Source organism: Carassius carassius, chromosome 43 (genome assembly GCF_963082965.1).
Source record: "Carassius carassius chromosome 43, fCarCar2.1, whole genome shotgun sequence".
Lineage (NCBI taxonomy): Eukaryota > Metazoa > Chordata > Actinopteri > Cypriniformes > Cyprinidae > Carassius > Carassius carassius.
The window spans coordinates 14,103,382-14,125,673 of NC_081797.1; the positions used below are offsets into that span (position 1 = coordinate 14,103,382).

Sequence of the window (22,292 nt, forward strand, 5' to 3'; positions counted from 1 at the left end):
GTTTTGTCAAAGATAAAGTATACTGAATTATAAACTAAGATGTTATGATAATCTTTGGTTTAATGTATATTCAAACAAATGAATTCTTAACTTTGAGATCAACTTTTTGCCTTTTACAAAGAACAATTTGATTCAAAATACCACAAAACTCAAATTACATTTGAAATATTGTTAAAAATATAATAATACTGATTTGACAACACTATCGTTTATGACCAAATCTTTAATTACGGTTACATGGAACTTTACCAGGAATATCTTTACCTGGAATTTCCTGGATGTTGATTTTTCAATACAAAGTTCCATGTGTGCAAAAATACACAATGTATCCTACTAGTTTAATATAATATCAGCTAACTGAGCAGGTTTTTGTTACACCAAACACCCTTTAAACTTAGCTGCTATTAATCTTAACTAAGTAGGTTTCCATGTTAGGAATTGTATTGTATAGCAGTAATAATTTTTTACTAAGCTAAACATCAATATTTTAATATATGAAATCATTATATTTGATATTTTAATATAATTATGTTTAATAATATTTATGACTATAATATTAATGTAATAGTAATAGGCATTTGTTACATTTACAATTTATTACAATATTATATTTTAATATTCTTTTTAGGAATTATACCTTCTTATTTAGGAAAAAACATATTCAAGCAGTAATGACGTTTTACAAAAAATTAGCACTTTAATATATGTGATCGTGGACCACAGGGTCAATTTTTCGAAATTGAGATTTATACATCATCTGAAAGCAGAATAAATAGCTTTTCATTGATGTATGGTTTGTTAGGATCGGATAATATTTGATTGAGATCTGAAATCTGAGGGTACAAATAAATCAAAATACTGAGAAAATCGCCTTTAAAGTTGTCCAAATGCAATGCATATTACTAATCAAAAATTAAGTTTTGATAAATTAATGATAGTAAATTTACAAAATATCTTCATGGAACATGATCTTTATTCAATATGAATACCTAATGATTTTTGGCATAAAATAAAAATTATAATTTAGACCAATACAATGTGTTTTTGGCTATTGCTCAAAATATACCCCAGCGACTATACCCCATTCTTATATTTAATATTTACGATTCATTTAAATTTACACTTAAAGATTTGTAATATTTATAATATTAAAATGTAACATTGTAACAAAATTTTCATGTGTTAATACTAGGGCTGGGACAACGCGTCGAGGTCATCAGATTCGTCGACCTGTTTTTATTTCTCTAAAAAACGTTTACCTTATGTGCGCTGAATATACGCGATGGCCGGATCAACATTCTGTCCAACGTTATACAACCAATCCAGGGGTTTTTCTGCATTGATCTTTTTTTTTGGCGGCTGTCAAAGTCTTATTTGATCGGTGAGTGATGTAGAATATAATGACTGTGCTGCGCCTGAAAGGGCGCGTACGAGAGAGAGCCCCGGCTGTGCGCGCGCACTCACAGTCTTCAAACAACACGAGCGCTTCTTGCTCTCTCTCTCCCTCGTGCATATTAATCAAAATCATTAAACATGATAGAAAAAGGGCGAAACTCCCAAGTTTCACGCGCGCTCGCGCACTCACAGTCTTCAAACTACACGAGCGCTGTCTTGCTCTCTCTCTCTCTCTCCCTTGTGCATATTAACCAAAATCATTAGACACGATAGAAAAAGGGCGGAACGCCAAAGTTTCACATGGAGCATTCTGAGATTTTTTTTTCTACATGACAGGCTGCTGGCTCCCACTGTTAATTTTTATTTTTTTGGAAAAGCACTCTGTATTAGCTTAAAGCCCTAAAGTTTACATTGGTTACTGTATTCTTTCAATTGCTCTAAACAAGTATTTTGGGTGAACTTTTTTATTGAATACTAGACATCAAGTTGTTGTTATTTTCATCTGAAAGAAGAACTTTTTTTCAGTAAGCTAGGCCCTATGTGTTCAGTAAGCTTGTTTCAGTAAGCTATGTGTTTTCAAGGCTTCAAGGTTTTATTGAATGCTATCTCTATACAAGTGCAAAGTAATGCATTCTTAGTCAGTCTTTTATTTTGTAATTTTAAGAGCAATAAACATATATTGCAATGTTAAGGAATTCATGTTTTTTTCATTCAGATATGTAAATCAATATGTATAAATTGTAAGTCAATTAATGGGGAGATAATCGAAATCGAATCAGTCTGAAAAATTAATCGTTAGATTAATCGATGCATCGAAAAAAATAATCACTAGATTAATCGTTTAAAAAATAATCGTTTATCCCAGCCCTAGTTAGTACTTAATTTATCCTATGAATGACAATAGTTTGATCTCTATTATTTCTTATATTATTTATTTGTCCAAACGTTATAATTTTTTAGTTTACATTGATATTTTGATATATTAAATCCTTATATATAATATAATTAATATTTAAGTTAATATTTATGATACATTAACATTTACATTTAAACATTTGCTATATTTACAATTTAATACAAAATTATATTTTAATATTTATTTTAGAATCATACATGTCCATTCTTATTTAGGAAATATATACAGCAATAATGTTTTACAAAAAAATTGCATTTTAATATATTAAATTCTTAAACAATTCTCCTTAATTCTTAACACAATAAAAATTAAAAAAAAAAAAAAACACACAAAACCAAAAAATTATTGGCAAGATGATAGATAAACAATGCAAAATTTGACCGATAATTTAAACCCTTTCCTTCAAAGGTCAAAGCGAAACTGTTGACCCGAGGTGAGAAGTGGGAAAAGATGTTCAGATGGTCTACATTTACTTTACTGCAGATGATAAAGCACTCAAAGTTATTCTGCATGACTGTGTTTCAGAAGGATAAAAAATATTTCAGTCTAGGTGTGAAATGTATGCGCCAATCATTGGCAAAATATGAATTAGTTCAAAATTAATCTTTAATTTATGTAGCCGCCTACATCCTGGATGTCAAAATTGTACACAAGGAACAAGAAAATGAATCAAAGAACAAGAACATGAATCAAATGTCATACAGTGCAAAGTGTGGCATTGAAGCTCTGTATCATAAAAATAATAAACAATTTAAATGCACATCCTTTTGTTCTCTCTAATGTTTCTGTACCTAGAAATGCACCCCTTGAAAGTATAAACAGCTTTTAGGACGTTTGATTTAATGAGTTCCTCACACAATAGATTTTAACAGTCAAGTTCTGAGGAAAAAAAATATTCTCAATAGGCAATTGATTTTTAAGAATAACTTATTAACCTTTAAAAAGATAGATGTGCTGTGAGGTAAGAGGATGTTAATCGATGGTATATGCTTTTGTTGAAGCAATCAGCCTGCATTATTTCAACTGTTTTTTTTTTTAATGTGTGTTTACGGGGAAGTCGTGGCCTAGGAGTTTGACTCCTAACCCTAGGGTTGTGAGTTCGAGTCTCGGGCCGGCAATACAATGACTTAAGTGCCCTTGAGCAAGGCACTGAACCCCCAACTGCTCCCCGGGCGCCGCGGCATAAATGGCTGCCCACCAGTCACCCGCAGTTACAAGTCATCCAAAAATATTTTTTATGATATTCAGGTTGCGGTCGGTCGGGTCATTTGAAATAAAGATGCCAATTAAACCTTTGTAATTTATATAGTACTAGACACAATTTTGAAATACATAGGCCTACACTTTATTGGCTGAATAACTGGTGCGAAGATGACACACGAGCTCAGTCTGCACGTAGAGATGGAGATGGCAGGAGAAAAGGTGAAGACGCTGTTTTTGGTAAAACATGATTTTGACGACTTCATTAAGTTTTGTTTAATAGAAAACTCTTTTTAAAAGATTTTCGTTTTGTATAAATTGTATCTTAATTTTGATCAATGTTTTATCAATCAATTGCCCTTATTTAATAAATAAGAAGCAAATATATATCAGACAATGTAATGAGGCGCCGGGACGATCACTTGAATTGCATGTGAACTGGAGGGCGCCGAAACTCAGCTTGTGCCTCACAGATTTGAGAAATATAAGCCTCTTTCACACAGTAATACCAGTAAATTGCCATAAAATTACCGGATGGTTGATGGTTTAATTTTTGTTTCAAACTTTAGAATTCATGCAACTACTTTTGTTACAGAGACATCGTAATAGACGACTGGTTTAAATAATTATACTCACCATTAATAAAACACCTGATGCTGTCGGGAGCTGACCAATTTTGTGAAAATCGGCTTGAAAGGATTAATAGCACAATGAAGTTGCGATTGTAAATTGCAGTCTGTAAGACGCGCGACATTGCAGAAAAGGTGCGTTCACAAATGCGGTTTGCGGATCCAAATTCATATCAAATAGTCTGTCAGCGCAGATAAACAGTTCTGCGTTCAAATTGAGTTCAAAAGATGTCGCAAAGCACAGGAAAAAGTAATTACCATGAATGTGACAGAGGGAAATAGTAAAAATATATTTGAAATATTTACTAATAAACTAGTGTTTTCTGAGTCTGTGTCCCAAGGATGAAGTTGCCTGACTCGTCATCTCCTCATTAGACGCGCCTTCTATACAGATTATGATTGTATTGAGATTTTTTGTTCTTTGTTTGTATTATTTCGTTAAGTAGTAATTTAAAGCTTTCTATAGATATATTTATCATGTCTGTGAGGCATGTATTCACTGAGTTTCGGTTTATTTTTGTAAGCTCTCCTGTTCAAGACGAGACGGCAGAAAGCATGTTTGTTTCTTTATTTTATATTTCTTTATTTTATATTATGATCGCGCTGGCACCTGTATGTCCCAAAAAAGCGTGCTTTATCTTGCACTCTCCGCACAAAATATTTGATATAGCGCACATCTGGGTTTAATGTTAAAACATCGTTACATGCTTGAACTCTTTCATATCTTTAGATTTTATTTTAGACAATTCGTGATGATTTGAGAAGGCTAAACTGATTAAACATAGGCTATGTAAACTCTCTGTGCTGGCCACTTTAAAAACAAAACTTAGGCCTGTTTAACGATCAAAAACTGCTCCAAACATCCAAAACTGAACTATTTTAATAGCTGAAATGGTATAAGCTGTTTTGGGAGAATTGGGAAAAAAGACGGGCTGAACATCCTCAAGTGAGTTGCGGGGCAAACCAAAAGTTGATGCCGAATGTCCAGCACTCTTCTCCACTGCTCCGACTTCTCGTTTGTACCCTATGTGTTTTTCCCTATGTAAAAACTAAAAGAAGTTGTAAAACTTAAAGTTATTATTATCATTTTTTTTATTTATTGTGTTCGGCATGGTGGGCCGCATGTGATTTCATGGGCCGCGGGTTGAGATCCACTGGTTCAGAGCTACAGGATTTGTGGAGTAGCAGGACCCCCAAATAGATTGACAAAAGTCATAATAGGAACAAGAAATACTTCCACTACTACTTCGTTTGTGATGGTCGTTTATTTTTTAGATATTAAGATGCAATGTTTCCAGTTTATTGATGACCTGACTTTGTCCTGTGAATGCATTGCTCTCGGAGACAGTTAACAGTTATTTTATCATACGTTACTGCATCACTTACAGTTTCTCTCAGATGACGACATATTTCTTCATATAAGGAGCATTATCTCATAATAAGGAGAATCGCTTTAATTTCACTGTCGCTTCAGTTAGATGACATTTATTTTATTTTCTTACACAGTGCGTGAATGCGTCACATTGTTATGATTGGCCTGGAGTAGACGTCTTACGTCACCGCGTTCTGAACTCGTACGTGCTCATGCCGGTAATTTTCCTTCTGCATTCACACACAGCAGAATTCCGTCAATTTACTGGTAATGTTACAACTTCTCATACCGGTAAATTGCCGGAACGAATTTACCAGTATTTTTTTAAAAGATCCTGTTCACACATGATTCCTTTTACGGCAATTTACCGGTAATTTCCCGGAAAAGTCTGTATGTGTGAAAGGGATATAGGCTATATATTACAGAAAGCTTGAAATGTCTACTTTTAAACGAAAATATTTGAACCAAAATAAACAGGCTACTCTCTGATTATGTAATCCATATGAAATGTGCATTTCTCTCTGGCGTTCATGGCGAGTCCACATCGTCTACTTCATCTTTGCAGCGACACAGAAAACACCAGTTTATTACTAAACAATTAAATGTCTCCTTGCATATTTTCGAACCATCAAGGCCATTCTGGGTTGAGCGAGTGACTCCACGGAATGAGTGAGCGGAGTGGAATATTCAGAAATGTGCTCTGCGCTCATGAGCTCTGATCGGAAAACAAACCCGAACCTCACTGTTCTGCTGAACTTGCAGAAACATACAAATAGACATAGCCAGACTAGACTATTTTAGTACAAATTATGAGCTTATTGACGATTCTTGACAAAATTAGAATATATTAAGGTATTTTTTGTTTGTTGGATTTTTTTTCTTGCCTAGTTCCTATATGTCTATGGCCCAATAACGCTACGATGAGCATTTTCTACTTCTAAAAATGCGGGTCAGGAAGCGGGTCGGGTACAATATTTTATTTTTCTCTTTTTGCGGTCCGAGTTGCGGGCGGGTTAGTTGAAAACGTCGGTCGGGTGCGGGTTGTTTATACATTGACCCGTGCATCACTGCTGCCCGCTACTCCGGGTGTGTGTTCAGAGTGTGCGTGTGTGTGTTCTCTGCTGTGTGCGAGCACTTTGGATGGGTTAAATGCAGAGCACGAATTCTGAGTAGGGGTCATCATACTTGGCTGTATGTCACGGCACTTTCTTTTTCACTTTTTAACGGGTTCCTGGTGATAAAAAAATAAATAAATAAAAGATAACTAACTAATGACTGCAGGGAAATTTCCACCAATCAATAAAAACAAAAGATACATCAAAAGAACAGTTCAGTTCAGTGCAAAACTGTAAATAATGTAATAGAATCTTCCCTATGATATTTAAACTACTTTATTATTCGTAAATATTTTGATTATATTGTTTGCAAAGCTTCATGGGATTGTAGTTCTTTCCCTCATTAAAACCATTATGTAAACAGTCCTCTACCTTTTGTGTTTTGTCCAATTTTCAAATAAATGTTTTGCTTCAAATGTTTTGATTCACATGGTAGCTGGTTGATTTGATTAATAGCTTATAACTCATTTACCAAGACTTTTTAAAAATCCCTTTGGGAAAATAAATACATGTGCAGACACTTATTCAATCCTTTTTTTACTCTCTGAACAAAGTGTTTCAATGTGACAAAACTAGAATGCAATAAAACTAGTGATAAACTAACCAAGCAGTTAACTACTAGTGCAACCCCTGTCAGTCATTTCTTGCTCCTCTTCATCTTCTTAATGTTCACTATAGAGCCACAATTAAACTCCTATGATGTCCACAAGTCCCTGGTGGCACACTTTGGCGCATGCTACAAAAATGGCCTACAGAACCCAAAGAGATGCTTTGATATGAGCAAGATGGCCTGTGAATGACAATAGGGAACTTTGATCAGCCAACCCAGAGTCCTCCACATGTGCAAGAGCGACTATCAGCCCCAACTTCAAAGAGCTGCTTCCCATCCAGAGCAATTAATAGAGTGGAGAGTCAACTGATATATGATGATCCTATTAGGACATGATAGGCATGTCCTGTTCTAAAAGAAAAAGAAATTAAGAGAAAGTGATGAAAGCAAGAAAGACAGTGATTGACTATGTAAGATATGAACGGTAAAAGCACTGATTCCAAAGGCTTGTTTGATGAAATATATACTGTACATTGATGAGGTCTGAAAACACGGACCATCTGTTGCGCCTGTTCATCATTCTCTTGAAACATCACATGCCTTATCATACCATTAAACGAATATGAAAGACATGAATAAAGATAAAAAGTGACTGTCTGAAAGAAGAAAAAAACAGCTTGGAGGTAGGTAAAGCAATTGAAGAAAAGCACTCCACATACAGAATTCAGCCAATCAATTTTTAATAATTTATTAGCTGACCAAAGCACAAAGCTCCAGGCATTTATCCTGTAGGTATCCTGTAGGAACTCTCTTCTTGGATCTGGGATATATATTTTTGTTTGTTTGTTTGTTTTTTTTCATTTGTCATGCATCTAACAGCAAGACGTGCTTCTGCATGGGTTTGTCATGTACAGAATGCTTTGACAATCTGGTAGTGTGTGATTCTCAGTCATTTAGTGTATGGTGCCAGTTTTCTCTGTAAGCGTTTACAAATTCAGCAATTGCATGATGCCTAATGTTTTAAAATCATCATAAAAACAGTCATGTGGTGTATTCCAGCCTTTAGTCACACTTGCTTTCAGACAACATCCCCAAAATTTAAAAAAAGGCACTTAAAAAGCACATTTCCTTCACCGGATTTGAGCAAGAGATTTGGCAGAGATATATCTTTGTGTTAGGTTGAAAATTCAAGTGAAAAGAGGACAGCCAGTCAGCTATGCTGTAAATACAGATGCATCTGCTAACTGTTTATTTCCCACACTTCTTACACACATACTGTATAAGCAGTCCAACTGATAAATGTCTGAATATGCCTAGGCCCTTACTATATACAGTAGTAGGCACAAACAGTATTTTGAAAATACTAGTCTGTCAGAATTCATAGCATTCAATAGTTGGAGAAAAGTACCTGGAGGACCTACTACTTCCAAAAAGTTCCTCAAGTGAGAACTCAACAAAAAAATGGCACACATTAAATTAAATGTTGTTTTTTTTGTAAAACACATCAATAGTCTTTTGTTTTATTTACAACAATGGTGTACTGTATATAAAACAAGTTTTTAATGGTTGTGAAGTTCGTTCCTCATGAAAACTCCATCTGTAAACATTTTGGTCACATCCTTAACGGCCAAAGGCTTTTAAAGTCTATTTGAAATAGAAATGAAAAGCAAAGAGTCTTGCCTCATAGTAACTGCGCACAGCGTTGCAGAAAGCCTCATCTGCGACGATCTGCATCTCTCCTTTCAAGAAGGCCTGGAAACGCTCCTTCAGCACCTGCAGCTGCTGCTTGTTCAGCTGAAAACAGAAAAGAGAAAAAAAACAAGAGTTCTATTTGTGGCATCTCATTTTCTTTAGCACAAATAACTAACTATAGGAAAACAGAGTTTATGATAATGCTCACTGTTGCACCTCTTCTGGCAACACTAAGTATGCAACACAATTCTGTTAAGTATGTGTCTATATAAAAATGGCATGTTCTGTTAAATTATGTTATTCTTTAACTGCAGTTCACTTTTAAAGCACATGAAAATGTCTTTCCATGAGTACAAATATCCTCATTTTACTTGTTTGTATTCATAAATGTTGTTTCCGCAGTGAGTTATTGATGTTTTGGTAATGAATAACAAGTGGAAAAACACAATTATTTTCCCATCCTTTAATGTGCTTCCAAAGCTGATGTAAAACCAGCAGGAACTACAGAACAAATGCATCGATAATGTTTTAGAGGAAAAACATCTTTATTTTAAAATAGCAATATTTTTCTTCAGAAAAAACTAAATTTTGCTTGAGAAAAAAAGAAAAGAAAAAACATTAGTCATAGCCTTTGATGTTGTTTGGAGGGGGTTAGTTCTAATCAAATTTACCCACAGGGAGCATGAAAGGAGGCTGCTTAAAAAAAAATCAAGACTGTTAACTGCTTTTCTTAGCCATAATCATAGTTATGACTCATCATAAATTGACATCCAGGATGGCCATTTTGAAAACGGCATTGGCAGAGACTTTGTCTTGAGTTGGAAACAGAAGAAACCGTTGGGTAACTGTGCAACAACACAAATACGCATGTAGCGGTTTTATGGTTCCCACAATAATAATAAGCAGCACAATTGTTTTAAACACTGATAATTAGAAATGCTTATTGCGTTCTCAAGTCAGCATATTAAAATGATTTCTGAAGGATCACGTGATGCTGGAAATTCTTAATATATTTTAAAATATATTAAAATATAAAATGTATTTAAATTTTTATGTTTCACACTATTACAGTTTTTACTGTAATTTTGATCAGATGAATGCAAACTTGGTGAGCATAAGATCTTTCTTTCAAAAGCATTAAAACATCTTTCCAAACCCAAATTTTTGAATGTGCTTTTAGATACATAATCAGATTTTCTCCTATATATTTTCAGTAGAAAATGTTCATATGTTGTACAAAGCATAAACGATGAATGAAAGTCAGATGTGTTTGCACATAAACCATGTAAAGATACAAGTTGCAGACCTGTCTCACAGATCACTCTTGATGCACATAATTCTAAGGACATGAACAGTAATTTCAGATGTAAACACTATTATATAAACATTTTTTTAGAAATTCAAGATGCATCATAATAGAGTAAGCAGTGAAGTTTTGTAGCAAAATGATCTGTTTATTTTCCTTCCTGTCAAATGCATGGTAAGCCCACAGGCGAATGCAACAGCCATTAAATGTGCTACGACAGTCAACGGCTTTACAAACACTGTAAATTCTAAAATTCCCACCAATTTGTTGCAACCTACGGGATATCCTTAATTTGATAACATGAATCTGTCGAACATCTGAAGCTATGCCTCATGAAATCTTTGAATTAGCATTCTAGTGCACATCCGTTTCTAAATACAAACAGATCCCATGCAGATTCAAACACATACTGTAGCAAGAGTTGTTTACAATGTTGTGAATATGTTTCTGGCTGCAGATGCTATCTTTAAGAGCTTTAACCAGAGGTGGTCAGTAATAAGTGCAATAGACCACGTGTCTATGTCATCAGCACCAAGCTACAGCACACTGCTTGCATTTCCTCCATGTAGCACTCGCTGCGGTCTCGCTTTCGATGGCTTATTCACTTTCAGTTGTGATCGATTCGGCCTTGTCTCTTTGTGAGCCAGCAATTCACTCTCTCTTCTTTGCAAGGCAATGCAACCATTTCAGTTGCTCTTAATATCCCACACACCTGCATGGAGTGAGAGGCAAAGAAAAAAAGTGATGAAAGTATGGATGAGACTGTTGCAATATATCAGTACTGCTGATAAATAAATATTAGTGCTGTCAAACGATTAATCACATCCAAAAAAAAAAAAAAGTTTTTTTAATATACACAGTACACGCATAATGTGCATGTACTGTGTATATTTATTATGTACAGTATATATAAATACATATGCATGTATATTTTTAAGAATACGTTGCTTATATATCAAATATATATAATAAATTATATAAATATGAATATATACACATGTAAATATTTTCTAAATATATAGTGTATGTGTGTGAATTTATATATACATAAATATACACAGTACACACACATATTATGTACATAAAAACTTTAAATCGCAATTAATCGCTTGACAGCACTAATAAATATTGATATTGCGTTATTTCAAATAATTCAGCGCCAATAACTGCCTTCCTGTAGTTTGAACAGCAGAGCCCGGTGCTAACACCACTACGATCATGGGTTAAATTCCCAGTAAAAAGAAGAGTTGATAAAGCATGCACTTTGAATGACAGATGGCTTAAACACTCTATAAGTCTTATTGTACGAAAGTTTTGACACGCTCAATGAAAGTCTATGGGACTTTTCATAGTTTTGATCGTCAGTTTCATAAGTCAAATTTTCATCAGAAAATAATAAGTCAGATAAGACTGGCAACCAGAAATTGTCTCAGAAGAAGAAGAAGCTTAAACAGCATTGACTAGCATGTAATAGCATAAAATAGCATGACTTCTGTGTAAAAAGCATTATAGTATTTTTTACAGTATACTGTAATGGTCTCCAGAAGGGTTCATGAAAACAAATAATAAAAAAAAACATGGAAATAGTGAAAAATGGAAAATTAAACTCGCTGTTAGTCGCAATTAAATAGCTGCTATTTATTTGTACATAACTATTCGGTACCGGTTAATCTGCAAAAACGATACATCGTCGACCCTTTAATCAAGATACTAGATTTGCACAACACAATTATCACGGCCAAAAGTACTGTGTTGGATTGTCAACCCGATATTGTGGTATAAAATCAAACTTAATTTTTTCCAAGGCAAGTGTACTGTAAAATCAGCCTAGGACAACCTGGTTGCTGGAGAGGTAATTCTCATGAGATGGACAGAAATCAAAAGTTTACTGGTTTGTGGCGCTAAAAGGCAAAAACATCAGCTAAGGGAAAATCTCTCAAATAGTGACTGTGGTGGGCGAAATAATTTTAGCCTTAGAGTTCAGGTTTACTCTAGTTCACACACCCACCCAAAAACACAACCAAAGCACTTAGTAAACATCATTAATGCTCTCAAAGGGTTCTAGTGTGTGTGTGTGTGTATATGGGTTTCTTTTTGTTTCTTCTGCTATTATATCACAAACCTGTTATACAGATGGTCTCCATTTTCCCATCCTTAAAATTTATTTTTCTTTTGTTCTCCTTCCATTGATGGCATTTTGCTTTTGCCACTCCTTGAACATGACAACCCCTTCACATCGTCATGGCAACATCATCCACTGCGTGGCTTCCAAGGACCTGCCTGGCTGCTGCAGCAAGTCACTTTCTGCTTTTTTTTTTTATATCAGCAGCAAAGGGTAAAACACCAATCATGAAATGAATACCAGCTGCCACCCTTCCTTGATGAGTACAGACATTCAGATCATCTTTTAGACTAGAAATATGTCTGAAGTATTTCAAGCTAACAAGTCAAAATTCTATAAAAGATACAATTTTAAAAATTTTCGGTTATGATTTACTCATCTTCATGGTGTTACAAACCTGTATACATTTCTTTCTTACGTTGAACACAAAATAAGATATTTTGAAGAATTTTGAAGTACCAAAGAGTTGTTGGTGGAAGTCAAGGGGGACCAACAACTGTTCGATTACTGACATTCTTCCAAATATCTTCTTTTGTGTTCAACATAAGAAAGAAACTCATACAGGTTTGAAACGACAAGAGAGTGAGTCAATGACAATTTTCAATTTTAAGGTGAACTATCTAAAAGACTATCATGATGTATAGTAATCGCTGATGAAAAATGGTAACTTTTCCTTCATTCCCACATATCAAGTATCACTAGGTCCACAAGACTGTCAGGGAACAGGTGTCACCTGGAACTCTCGTCCCAAGCCTTGACAAACATACACTCCTCCTACTGATCAAACACACACTCACCTCTCCTTCAACAAACATGCCTCACTGCATCTCTTCACTGAAACACCAGTATGTAATATTAGATAACACTTTCGCAAAACAAAACCATCTACAATCAAACATCAGATTAAGGAGATATTACAGCCAGGAAGTTAGACTGTAAAATTATACTCCATAGCATCCTACACTACAACTATTTGTAAAGTAAAAATATGTTATCAAACAACTTCATATGACCTAAAGTGCATGTTAATTCAGTGTACGCAGTCTATCTAAAAAATACAGTTGAATATCAACTTACTTATTTTCCATTTATTACCATTTTTATTTTTAAAAATAATATATAAAAAAAGAATGAAATTAATGTATGAGATTTCAATGAAATGTTGAGCTGACATAACTTAAAAACAAATAAACAAACTGCTTTAAATACAGTGTCCAGCACATCCATCTCTATTGTTCTTTGCACATTTTTAGCAAATTAGATTATCCAGATGTCCCATTAAAAAAATATAAAAAATGCATGCCATGTGCAGTATAAATATTATATACATCAAAAATAGTAATATAGTAGTATGCCATGCTGAACACAGTCTATGATTTAAGTTTATATCCCTGCCATCTGAGCAATTACTAGAGACTCACAACACAAGAGTGTTACATTTGACTTTGTTAAAGAAAAAGGATTTAGTTCAGTCAGAAGCTATCTCACAAGCTTCCTCCACTCCACAATAAGCTCATGTCTACCTGTGAATGAGTTTTTCCTAAACAAACATCCACCCCTAGCAATTCCAATAAGGATCAACTAGCCAAAAAACTAAGAAAGAGACAAAAACAAAGAGAGCAATAAAGAGTGAGGAGAGCACGTGTGTATGTGTATACGACAGTGATTCCCACCGGCACCATTGGGAGCTAATGGAGAAGAAACGCTGCAGACATTCATCACAGAACAACATGCAGAGCTAACAACCCTGATAGCTGCTCCTGTCTCTGCCACGAGCCTTTGTTCAAGCCCATTAGTGGAAACTCATTGCTAAATGGCATCAAATAGCCACTCAAACCAAAGTGTGCCTACATTTAGGTTTGGAGTTTTGTAAACCTCAATATTGGAGGGTAACAACAAACCAAACTTTCTGAAAGGTCTGCATGATTGCTTTCTAAGTGAATGTTACCAGACCCATGTTCTGCCAGTGACCTCAGGTCAGGAAGGAAATTCTCTGGCTTGTTGTTTATGCAGACATTTCCTGTCATTGTTTAATGGGATAGTTCACCCAAAAATGAAAAATTACCTTATGATTTACCCTCAAATAATCTTCAGTGTATACGACTTTCTTCTTTCAGACAAATACAATCTGAGTTCCATTTAAAAAATGTCCTGGCTCTTCCAAGCTTTGTAATGGCAGTGAATAGAGGTTGAGATTTTGAAGCAAAATAAAGTGCATTCATCTATCATAAAAAAGTGCTTCACATGGCTCTGGGAGGTTAATAAAGGCCTTCTGAAGCGAATTGATGCATTTGTGTAGCCTGACTATGTCAGACTTCGTACTTTCGCTCAGTTTCAGTTCATTTCACTTCTGTACTCAGTCTGAGATAGTGACCTATCTCCCAGTTTTCCTCTGGCCTCAAAACAGCCAGCCAATCAAGGAACAGAGGGCAGGCTGAGAGCCGTGACGTGGACATGGAGACATGGAATGCTATTCGCAGAGTGTTTGTTTTACTTTTTAAATGGAAGTGATGTTGTGGCCCTAATCGTGACATGTTTTGAGAAAAGTTAAATTTATCAACTGTTACCGATTTAACACACATAACATACGTCATAACCAAATGTTATGTGATTGGCTTACGGGTAACCGATGATTTTAAACTTCAGACAGACTTTGTAGGCAACATGCCAGAAGTAAAGTTTTGTCAGAAGAGAAGTACTATGATAAAACATTACAAAGATGTTTTCCTTTAAAATAAAATACTCAGAAGGGCACAATAAGACAAGGAAAAAGTAAACAGTGTCAAATCTGATTTCATATTGACTTTACATAAATCAAGTAGGACAGAACTCAGAAGAATAGGTGGGAGTGACTTGCAAAGAGAAAGTTGAAGACATTTACAGAGAAAAAGAGACAGCAGGGAACAAAGACAGAGATCAGAGATTCAGATGAGACGAGCTATAGGCTGAATGATATTGAAGATGGAAAATAAAAGAAAAAAGGAAAACATCTCCCCCATGGCTATTATTTCAAAGATGAGAGGGTTTCTAACTAGTGGCACAATTAGGTTGCAGTTGATGGAGACACTACATGAAACAGAATAGCTCTCCAGGCCAACAATTAAGAACTAGCCTCAAATGATAGGATCCCAAACAAATGCCTGACTGAAAATAGCTCGACTGGTAGAATGCAGTGGGAGGATAACCACAACAAAAGTACCAAAAGCAGCACCATGAGTAAATATAAAGTAGGTATATACTATATATACTACCGGTCAAAGCTCACAAGATGATGTGTCATGTCATATCTAATTATCTTGACAAACAGCCTGACAGTGCTGTCAGTGGTTTGACACACATGGATGTGGACAGGAGATGTGATGACAGACTGGCACTGAAGCTTGCTTGAAAACTCCCCCAGAAATCCAAACACTATCAATAAGTCTGCCACCAAGTCAAACCAATTTTATATATCTGAAAGTGAAGTTTACTTTTAAGGTAAGATCTAGTCTTCATGCAAAGTGTTTGTCCCTTCCTATTGTGTTTCACCATCTGCTAAAGTGAAACCGCTGATTCCTTGTGTCATGTTTGGATTTCGCTGGTCCTTTCCCATGGGAACTCACAGTGAAGGTGCTGTGGCTAACAGCAGGGGAGAGGTACCACAGTGCATCTTGCTGTCCTACAGGTCTGTCACGATTCGCGTTGCCCTGAAGCTGCTCTCTGCTCACCACTGATAAAGAGCTGCATGCTGTGTGGTGTATTACGTTTACACGCCCACACAATGTTTTCAGCTGTTCCTGCTTATTTCCGAAACCTCACATTGCTTTGAGAATGTGTCATAACTTGTTGAGAGAATCGAACAAGGTTTTCTGAAGGTTCTGTGCTTTTCTGCTGGACTTGATTCTGGCTTTTTGTCTTGATTGATGATTCTAAAGGTGCAATCTGACTTAAAAAAAGTGTCAAGAAACAGATGTAAAGCCTGTAAAATATGTTGAACTGTTGTGTACCTTGATGTTGATAGTTCTGCCAACAGTTCCAGTGGACAACAAAACATGGGATGGGACCTTAAAGCTGGATGCACACTGCACCATTTACAATAGTTCTATACGACTGTTGCTTGTCAGACTGTACAAACATGGTGATCATGTCAAACTGTGGGATCTCAGATGTCATTAATGTCAGCACAACCAGTGTTTATTATAGCAAAGGCAATATGTCATAGGAATTCCATGAGTGGGGGACGGGAGTGCTGGAGTTTTGAAAAAAAATCAAGCATTAAATCTGATCTTGGCTTGTCTTGAAAAACGAAGACAATTTGACGTTTTTTTTTGGAGAAGTCACACCGCAGGACTTTGTGCAAAATCTTCTGAAACAATCTTCTGGTCAAATTTGATGGCAACGGTCATTAATCAGCTGTCAGTGAACATGTCAAACTAACAAAGATAACAGATTTTAACAGATGCTTATGTCCAGCAGTGTGGCTGAGGAGAGATTTTAGATGCGGATAAACGTAATTGGCGTGGAGAGAATGGATATAAGCCGGGACACCACAGAGAGAGAGAGAGAGAGACACGCTGGGACCTCGTGCAGTGCTGAGAGAAAGGGTCACCCTAAAGTTCGTAACTGCAACATGCTCATCCATATTTCGTGATAAGATCGTGTTATTCGAGCCCCTTGAGACTGGGTTGCCAGCTGGCTTATTAGCCTCCCCTTCTTTAGTGCGTGTTAAGGGTGGTACAGTTTCGGTGCCCGTCGTTAATGTTGGTGTTCTTGATGCTGTTTTATATCCCACAACCATTCTTGGGAGGTTGTGGGAAGTGTGTCTAGTTGATTCACCTGTCGGGCTGACCGAGGTATCACTGGCTAATGCTCAGATAGCGACCTGTGACACGATCTTTGCATCAGAAGCAGGGCACATTAAAAATGTAGAATTGCAAGGGTTGTCGGACGAGGAGCAGGGACAGGTAAGGGCTCTCCTTTTGGAATTCCAGAGTGTGTTTTCCGCATGTGCATAGACTCACGTTAGCTAAATGCCAAGACTCGAAAATACTCCTTCCCATTGCCGCGAATTGAGGAGACACTAGATTTTTTAACAGGGTCTCGCTGGTTTACCACGTTAGATCTGGTTTATGTCTAGGCGATCAAATGGGAATAATCGTAGCTGGGTACACTATTGCTTTTCAGAGTGGACCGCATTCAAATTTCTGCTTATTGGTTTCCAGCATCTCGGTAACAGAGATGGTCCCTCGTTGAAGTGATGTATTGGCATGCTGTCTCTGAAAGGTACGTAGGTGGTGACTGAGGCACATTTATCTGCATACAGATGTCCTTTATGGCCGATTGCTCACTTTCACCTCCTCTCATTCAACCGCATCCGCTTCCTCGATCTCTTCACTCCTCCTCGTTATCCATTTTCGGCCCCCATTCTGGTACTATTCTGAGTCACGCAAAACATGATGCAGGAGGGAAGAGGGAGCTTCCTGGTGCATCCTCGGGCAAAATGCTGCCAAATGCGAGAACAGTAACCCAGATAAGGAAATTGCAATTATGCTTTTGACCTAAGTCCCCTGACAAGCCCTTGTTCCTCCTCATGCTCTCAACCTTTTGTCACTCTTCAAAGTGGCCTTGTCAACCCCTCAATATCCTGAACTACACTCTTCTCACATATCTCAATCCCTCTATGAAGCCTTGATTTTCTAGCTCTTTACTTAATCAGACTCAAGGCTCTCCACTTCATGTCACTACAATGACCAAATAAATCTGTATTGGGTGTGAAGGTGGAACAAGAAAAAGATACTTTGATACTTAAAATTATATTTATCTCAGTGGTCTCACAAATAGCTGGAAAAAGGAAACTGCGAGTAATCATTTAAACAGTGAACCAACAAAATACTGATCTTACTGACATTGGCCAGTTTGAGATGAACAAATTGGGAATATGGGCATGCACTAGATTTGAAATGGAGGGCAAATTGAAAAAATGCATTCTTTTGAGTAATTTTAACCAGTTATTGAATAAAACATTGACTATTTCTAAAATCTGAAAAAAAAAAAAAAAAAAAAAAAAAAACCAAGCTCACATTCAAGTGAATAAGCATCTGCCTATGGGTACAACTAGGGGTGGGCAAAATGCAACGTTTTGATCACAATTTTTTTATATCACAATTCACAATTTTATCACAATTCTCTGTCATGTTGGTTTTACTATTTTACAAAGCCGTTCAAGGTAACAAAAAACAAAGAATGGCAGATATTTAGGCCAAAGAGGGCTAAGATAAAAATCTTTTTTCTTATTTTTTAATAATAAAGATAAAAGAATGACAAAGATACACATTACAACTACACATAATATACAAATAAAACAATCAGTGCTTTATTTTCAGGTACAATAGGTGTGTATTCAGCAGAAGCATTAAAGAAATTGAATGAACAAATATAAAAATGAAATACTCTATGAACTGATTCCTAAAGCAACTGTATTACATTTCTTCAGTCAAGAGCAGTGAGTGATTTTTCTCTTAGTTTTTTGTTGTTTTATTAACGATAAATATTTCACCAAAAATAAAAATTCTGTCAACTGTCTGTCAATTCTGTCATAGTTTTTTTTTTATATATTAGGGCTGTGCGATAGTGTTGTCACGATACCAAAATTATTGTTTTGATACCGATACCTAGTCAAGAATTCCGAATGCGATACTTTTTCGATACTTTTCCTGAAAAGGGAAAATACACTCTCAAATATCATTGCTCTGCTTTATTTTAAAACCGGGACAACATTCTAATCATATAACACACTAATAAATGAACATATGAACAGCAGATATATTAAACATTTGAACCAAATATGAAATATAAAATATAAAAAAATTATTACAGCAATGACATTTAAGGTAAAAAAAGAATACATTTAGCAGCATTATCACAGTTATCATAAGAAACATAAGCGTAATAAATTTATCTTGATTCTGAACTTTGAATAAAAACATGAACAGCGATTATATTAAACAATGTTTCTGAACTCAGAAGATTAATCCCCGATTAATGTGAATATTATATATGAACTGTCTGACCAAACAATTAAAATCTTAATTATGCAAGAAAACCTCGTGCTTTGTTCATCTGAACAACTTATTTAAACTATTTAATGCGATTATGCACACATTTTAGTAAAGCCAAATCAGTTTAGTAAAGCCACTAATGCAGCCATCTCACTGTATTGTTTGTCACATGACAGCTGCAGCTTTTTTGCTGCTTGCGTGAGGAGAAAAAACAGACGTCCATAGAGAGGCACTGGAAGCGTGCGTTGCACACACCAACATGAAATACGTCTATTACAAATCTGGAACGCAGATACTTTGAAGTATCGATACTAATAAATTTAGGAATCGTGACGTTTTTAATTTCCGAGAATCACGATACTTTTGAAGTATCGTTGCACCGTGCAACACTACTGTGCGATATGGACAAGAAAAACCTATCAAGATTTTTTGATCAATTTTGCGATTTCGATTTTAATCACGATTTTGACGCACACAGACACGCTTTACATTCATAAATGCATTCAGTATAAATTTGAAACATATTTCCAAAAGAAAACCAATGAGAGCTTTATCAAAAAGTTGTAACATGTCTCTAGAACAGACTTAAGTCAAAATAATCACTAAATAAAGATGTCAAACAAAATCTAGACATATGACAAAAAAATAATAATAAAAAAAAAATAATAATAAAACCCGTGTTCAGGGATTTTTTTTTTCATCACAGACAGTGTGTGAACCTGGAGGTAGGCATATGCCCAGTCTGCTCTGTTCTCGCGCTCCACTTGGGTGTGCTGCATCCTGATTGGTTCAGATAACATACTGCGGGAGGTCGGGGCCACAGAAAATAGTGCTATCAAGCGATTTAGAAATCGCACATACTCAAAACGCGATTTTATTTCGATTTCGATTAATCGCACAGCCCTATTTTATATGACCATTTACTCACTCAAAAGTGGTTTTAAACCTTCTGAACATAAATGCTATTTTGAGGAACAGTTGCTGGTCCACAATGACTTCCATAGTATTTTTTTGCTATCAAATTCAATGTGGACCAGCAACTGTTTGGTTACCCACATTCTTCAAAATATCTTCTTTTATGTTCAGCACAAGAAAGAAATTAGTACAGGGTTGGGACAATGTGACAGTGACTATATATACAGTATATGATGGATACTATATATACAGTATATGTTGTGGGGGAGTCGTGGCCTAATGGTGAGAGAGTCGGACTCCCAATCGAAAGGTTGTGAGTTCGAGTCCCGGGCCGGCAGGAATTGTGGGTGGGGGGAGTGCATGTACAGTTCTCTCTCCACCTTCAATACCACGACTTAGGTGCCCTTTAGCAAGGCATCGAACCCCCAACTGCTCCCCGGGCGCCGCAGCATAAATGGCTGCCCACTGCTCCGGGTGTGTGCTCACAGTGTGTGTGTTCACTGCTCTGTGTGTGTGTGCATTTCGGATGGGTTAAATGCAGAGCACAAATTCTGAGTATGGGTCACCATACTTGGCTGAATGTCACGTCACTTTCACTTTCATGGAGGCGCCAGAACTGCACTTGATAGAATGTGCGCTGTAGCACGATACTACGATATTTTTTCCTAAAGCACATCATGGAGACATTATTATCGTCCACGATCAAAAATCATCATATCGCACACCCTTAGGTACAACCATTTATTGAGGAAGAGTTTAAAACATACTGTAACACACAAAACTGAATCAGCGTATAGTGCAAGCTGATGGATAAGGCATGAAAGTCAGAATGATCACTGATATAAAGTGTCATTCCCAATTTCACATAAAAGGATCTACTTCAAGCACAGTTTATTATATCAGTAGTGAAAACACACACACACACACACACACACACACACACACACACACACACACACACACACACATGCCTGGGAAGCTTGTAACGATGTTTTAATGCTGTAAGTTATGCATCTTCAATCAAATATACTTATATTGCCTTTGATACATAAAGAATTACAATCTTCCAGATCAGCATTCATATCAAGTCATATTCAAGGCACAAAAAAGGACTGTGGGCTAGACCTTATCATGTAGCACCAGTAGGAATGATTCAGTTTTGAGACAACAGATGTTCTGAGATCAGTTTGCCCAACTTAATGAGCATTTGCTTCTAAACTGCAGCGGTTTATTCATGATTTTTTCAACATATGAACTATAAAATAATAGACTTAGAAAAATTTAGAATTTCAGCAAATAATGGCATGATGGTTCAACAGATATTCATTGCATCAACCAAACTCTAGTGAAACTAAATAAAACACTCCCTAACACTGAGATAAAACACAAAGCTTGTCAATTACAAATCTGCCATTGGCTAAATAAGAAGCAACACCCTAGTGCTTGGCGAGCATGTTAAAAACCCTATGGGCATCATTAGAGAGAGAATCTGACTGACTAAAACACATTCAAGAAATAGACCACAATTTAATAGGGATGGAGGATGAATTACGGATATCCGGACAGCATTGTATACCGGACAAACAAATCATTATTGACGACAATGGCGCACCACAGAGATAAGATTGCAGTGCTGATAGATTGTATGTGCTCTGCACTTTCGCCACTCTGCAATGTTCCTGCTTGGCTTCTGGTAGAGCCTGAACCATTTTCAGGAGGAGGCAGATTACGTGGGTAGGTGGGTAATGGAATTACCCAATGCGAGAGATTTCGGCAAGCGCAACAATTGTATTTCAGTTGCTGCCGCTCAACACTGCCTCATTATGCACCTGCTGTTCTGTAAAGATTCGCACAAAGCTGATTTTTCTGCAATGTCACAACCTTCCTGCAGATTCCTTGCAAACAGTGAGTCGCTCACAAACTGTCAGTGTTTGAATACTTCCTTTACATAGTGCACTTGCCTTAAACGTGCCTCGTAGAGCAGAGTGCCAAGTGAGGTAAGCACCTGCTGAACCTCGCTGTGACTTCCTATCGTTGCACTGC

General features: G+C 36.3%; 1 protein-coding gene across 10 annotated transcripts in view; it reads right to left on the bottom strand.

The window, feature by feature from the left end:
* The window catches only part of cadps2 (Ca++-dependent secretion activator 2), a 136,554-nt gene that overhangs the window by 104,134 nt on the left and 10,128 nt on the right, over positions 1–22,292 (bottom strand). For all 10 annotated transcript variants that reach the window (XM_059536974.1, XM_059536976.1, XM_059536975.1 and 7 more), the window contains exon 2: positions 8,858–8,971. In XM_059536974.1, the coding sequence (XP_059392957.1) occupies positions 8,858–8,971 (114 nt within the window). The remainder of the gene's footprint in view (positions 1–8,857; positions 8,972–22,292) is intronic.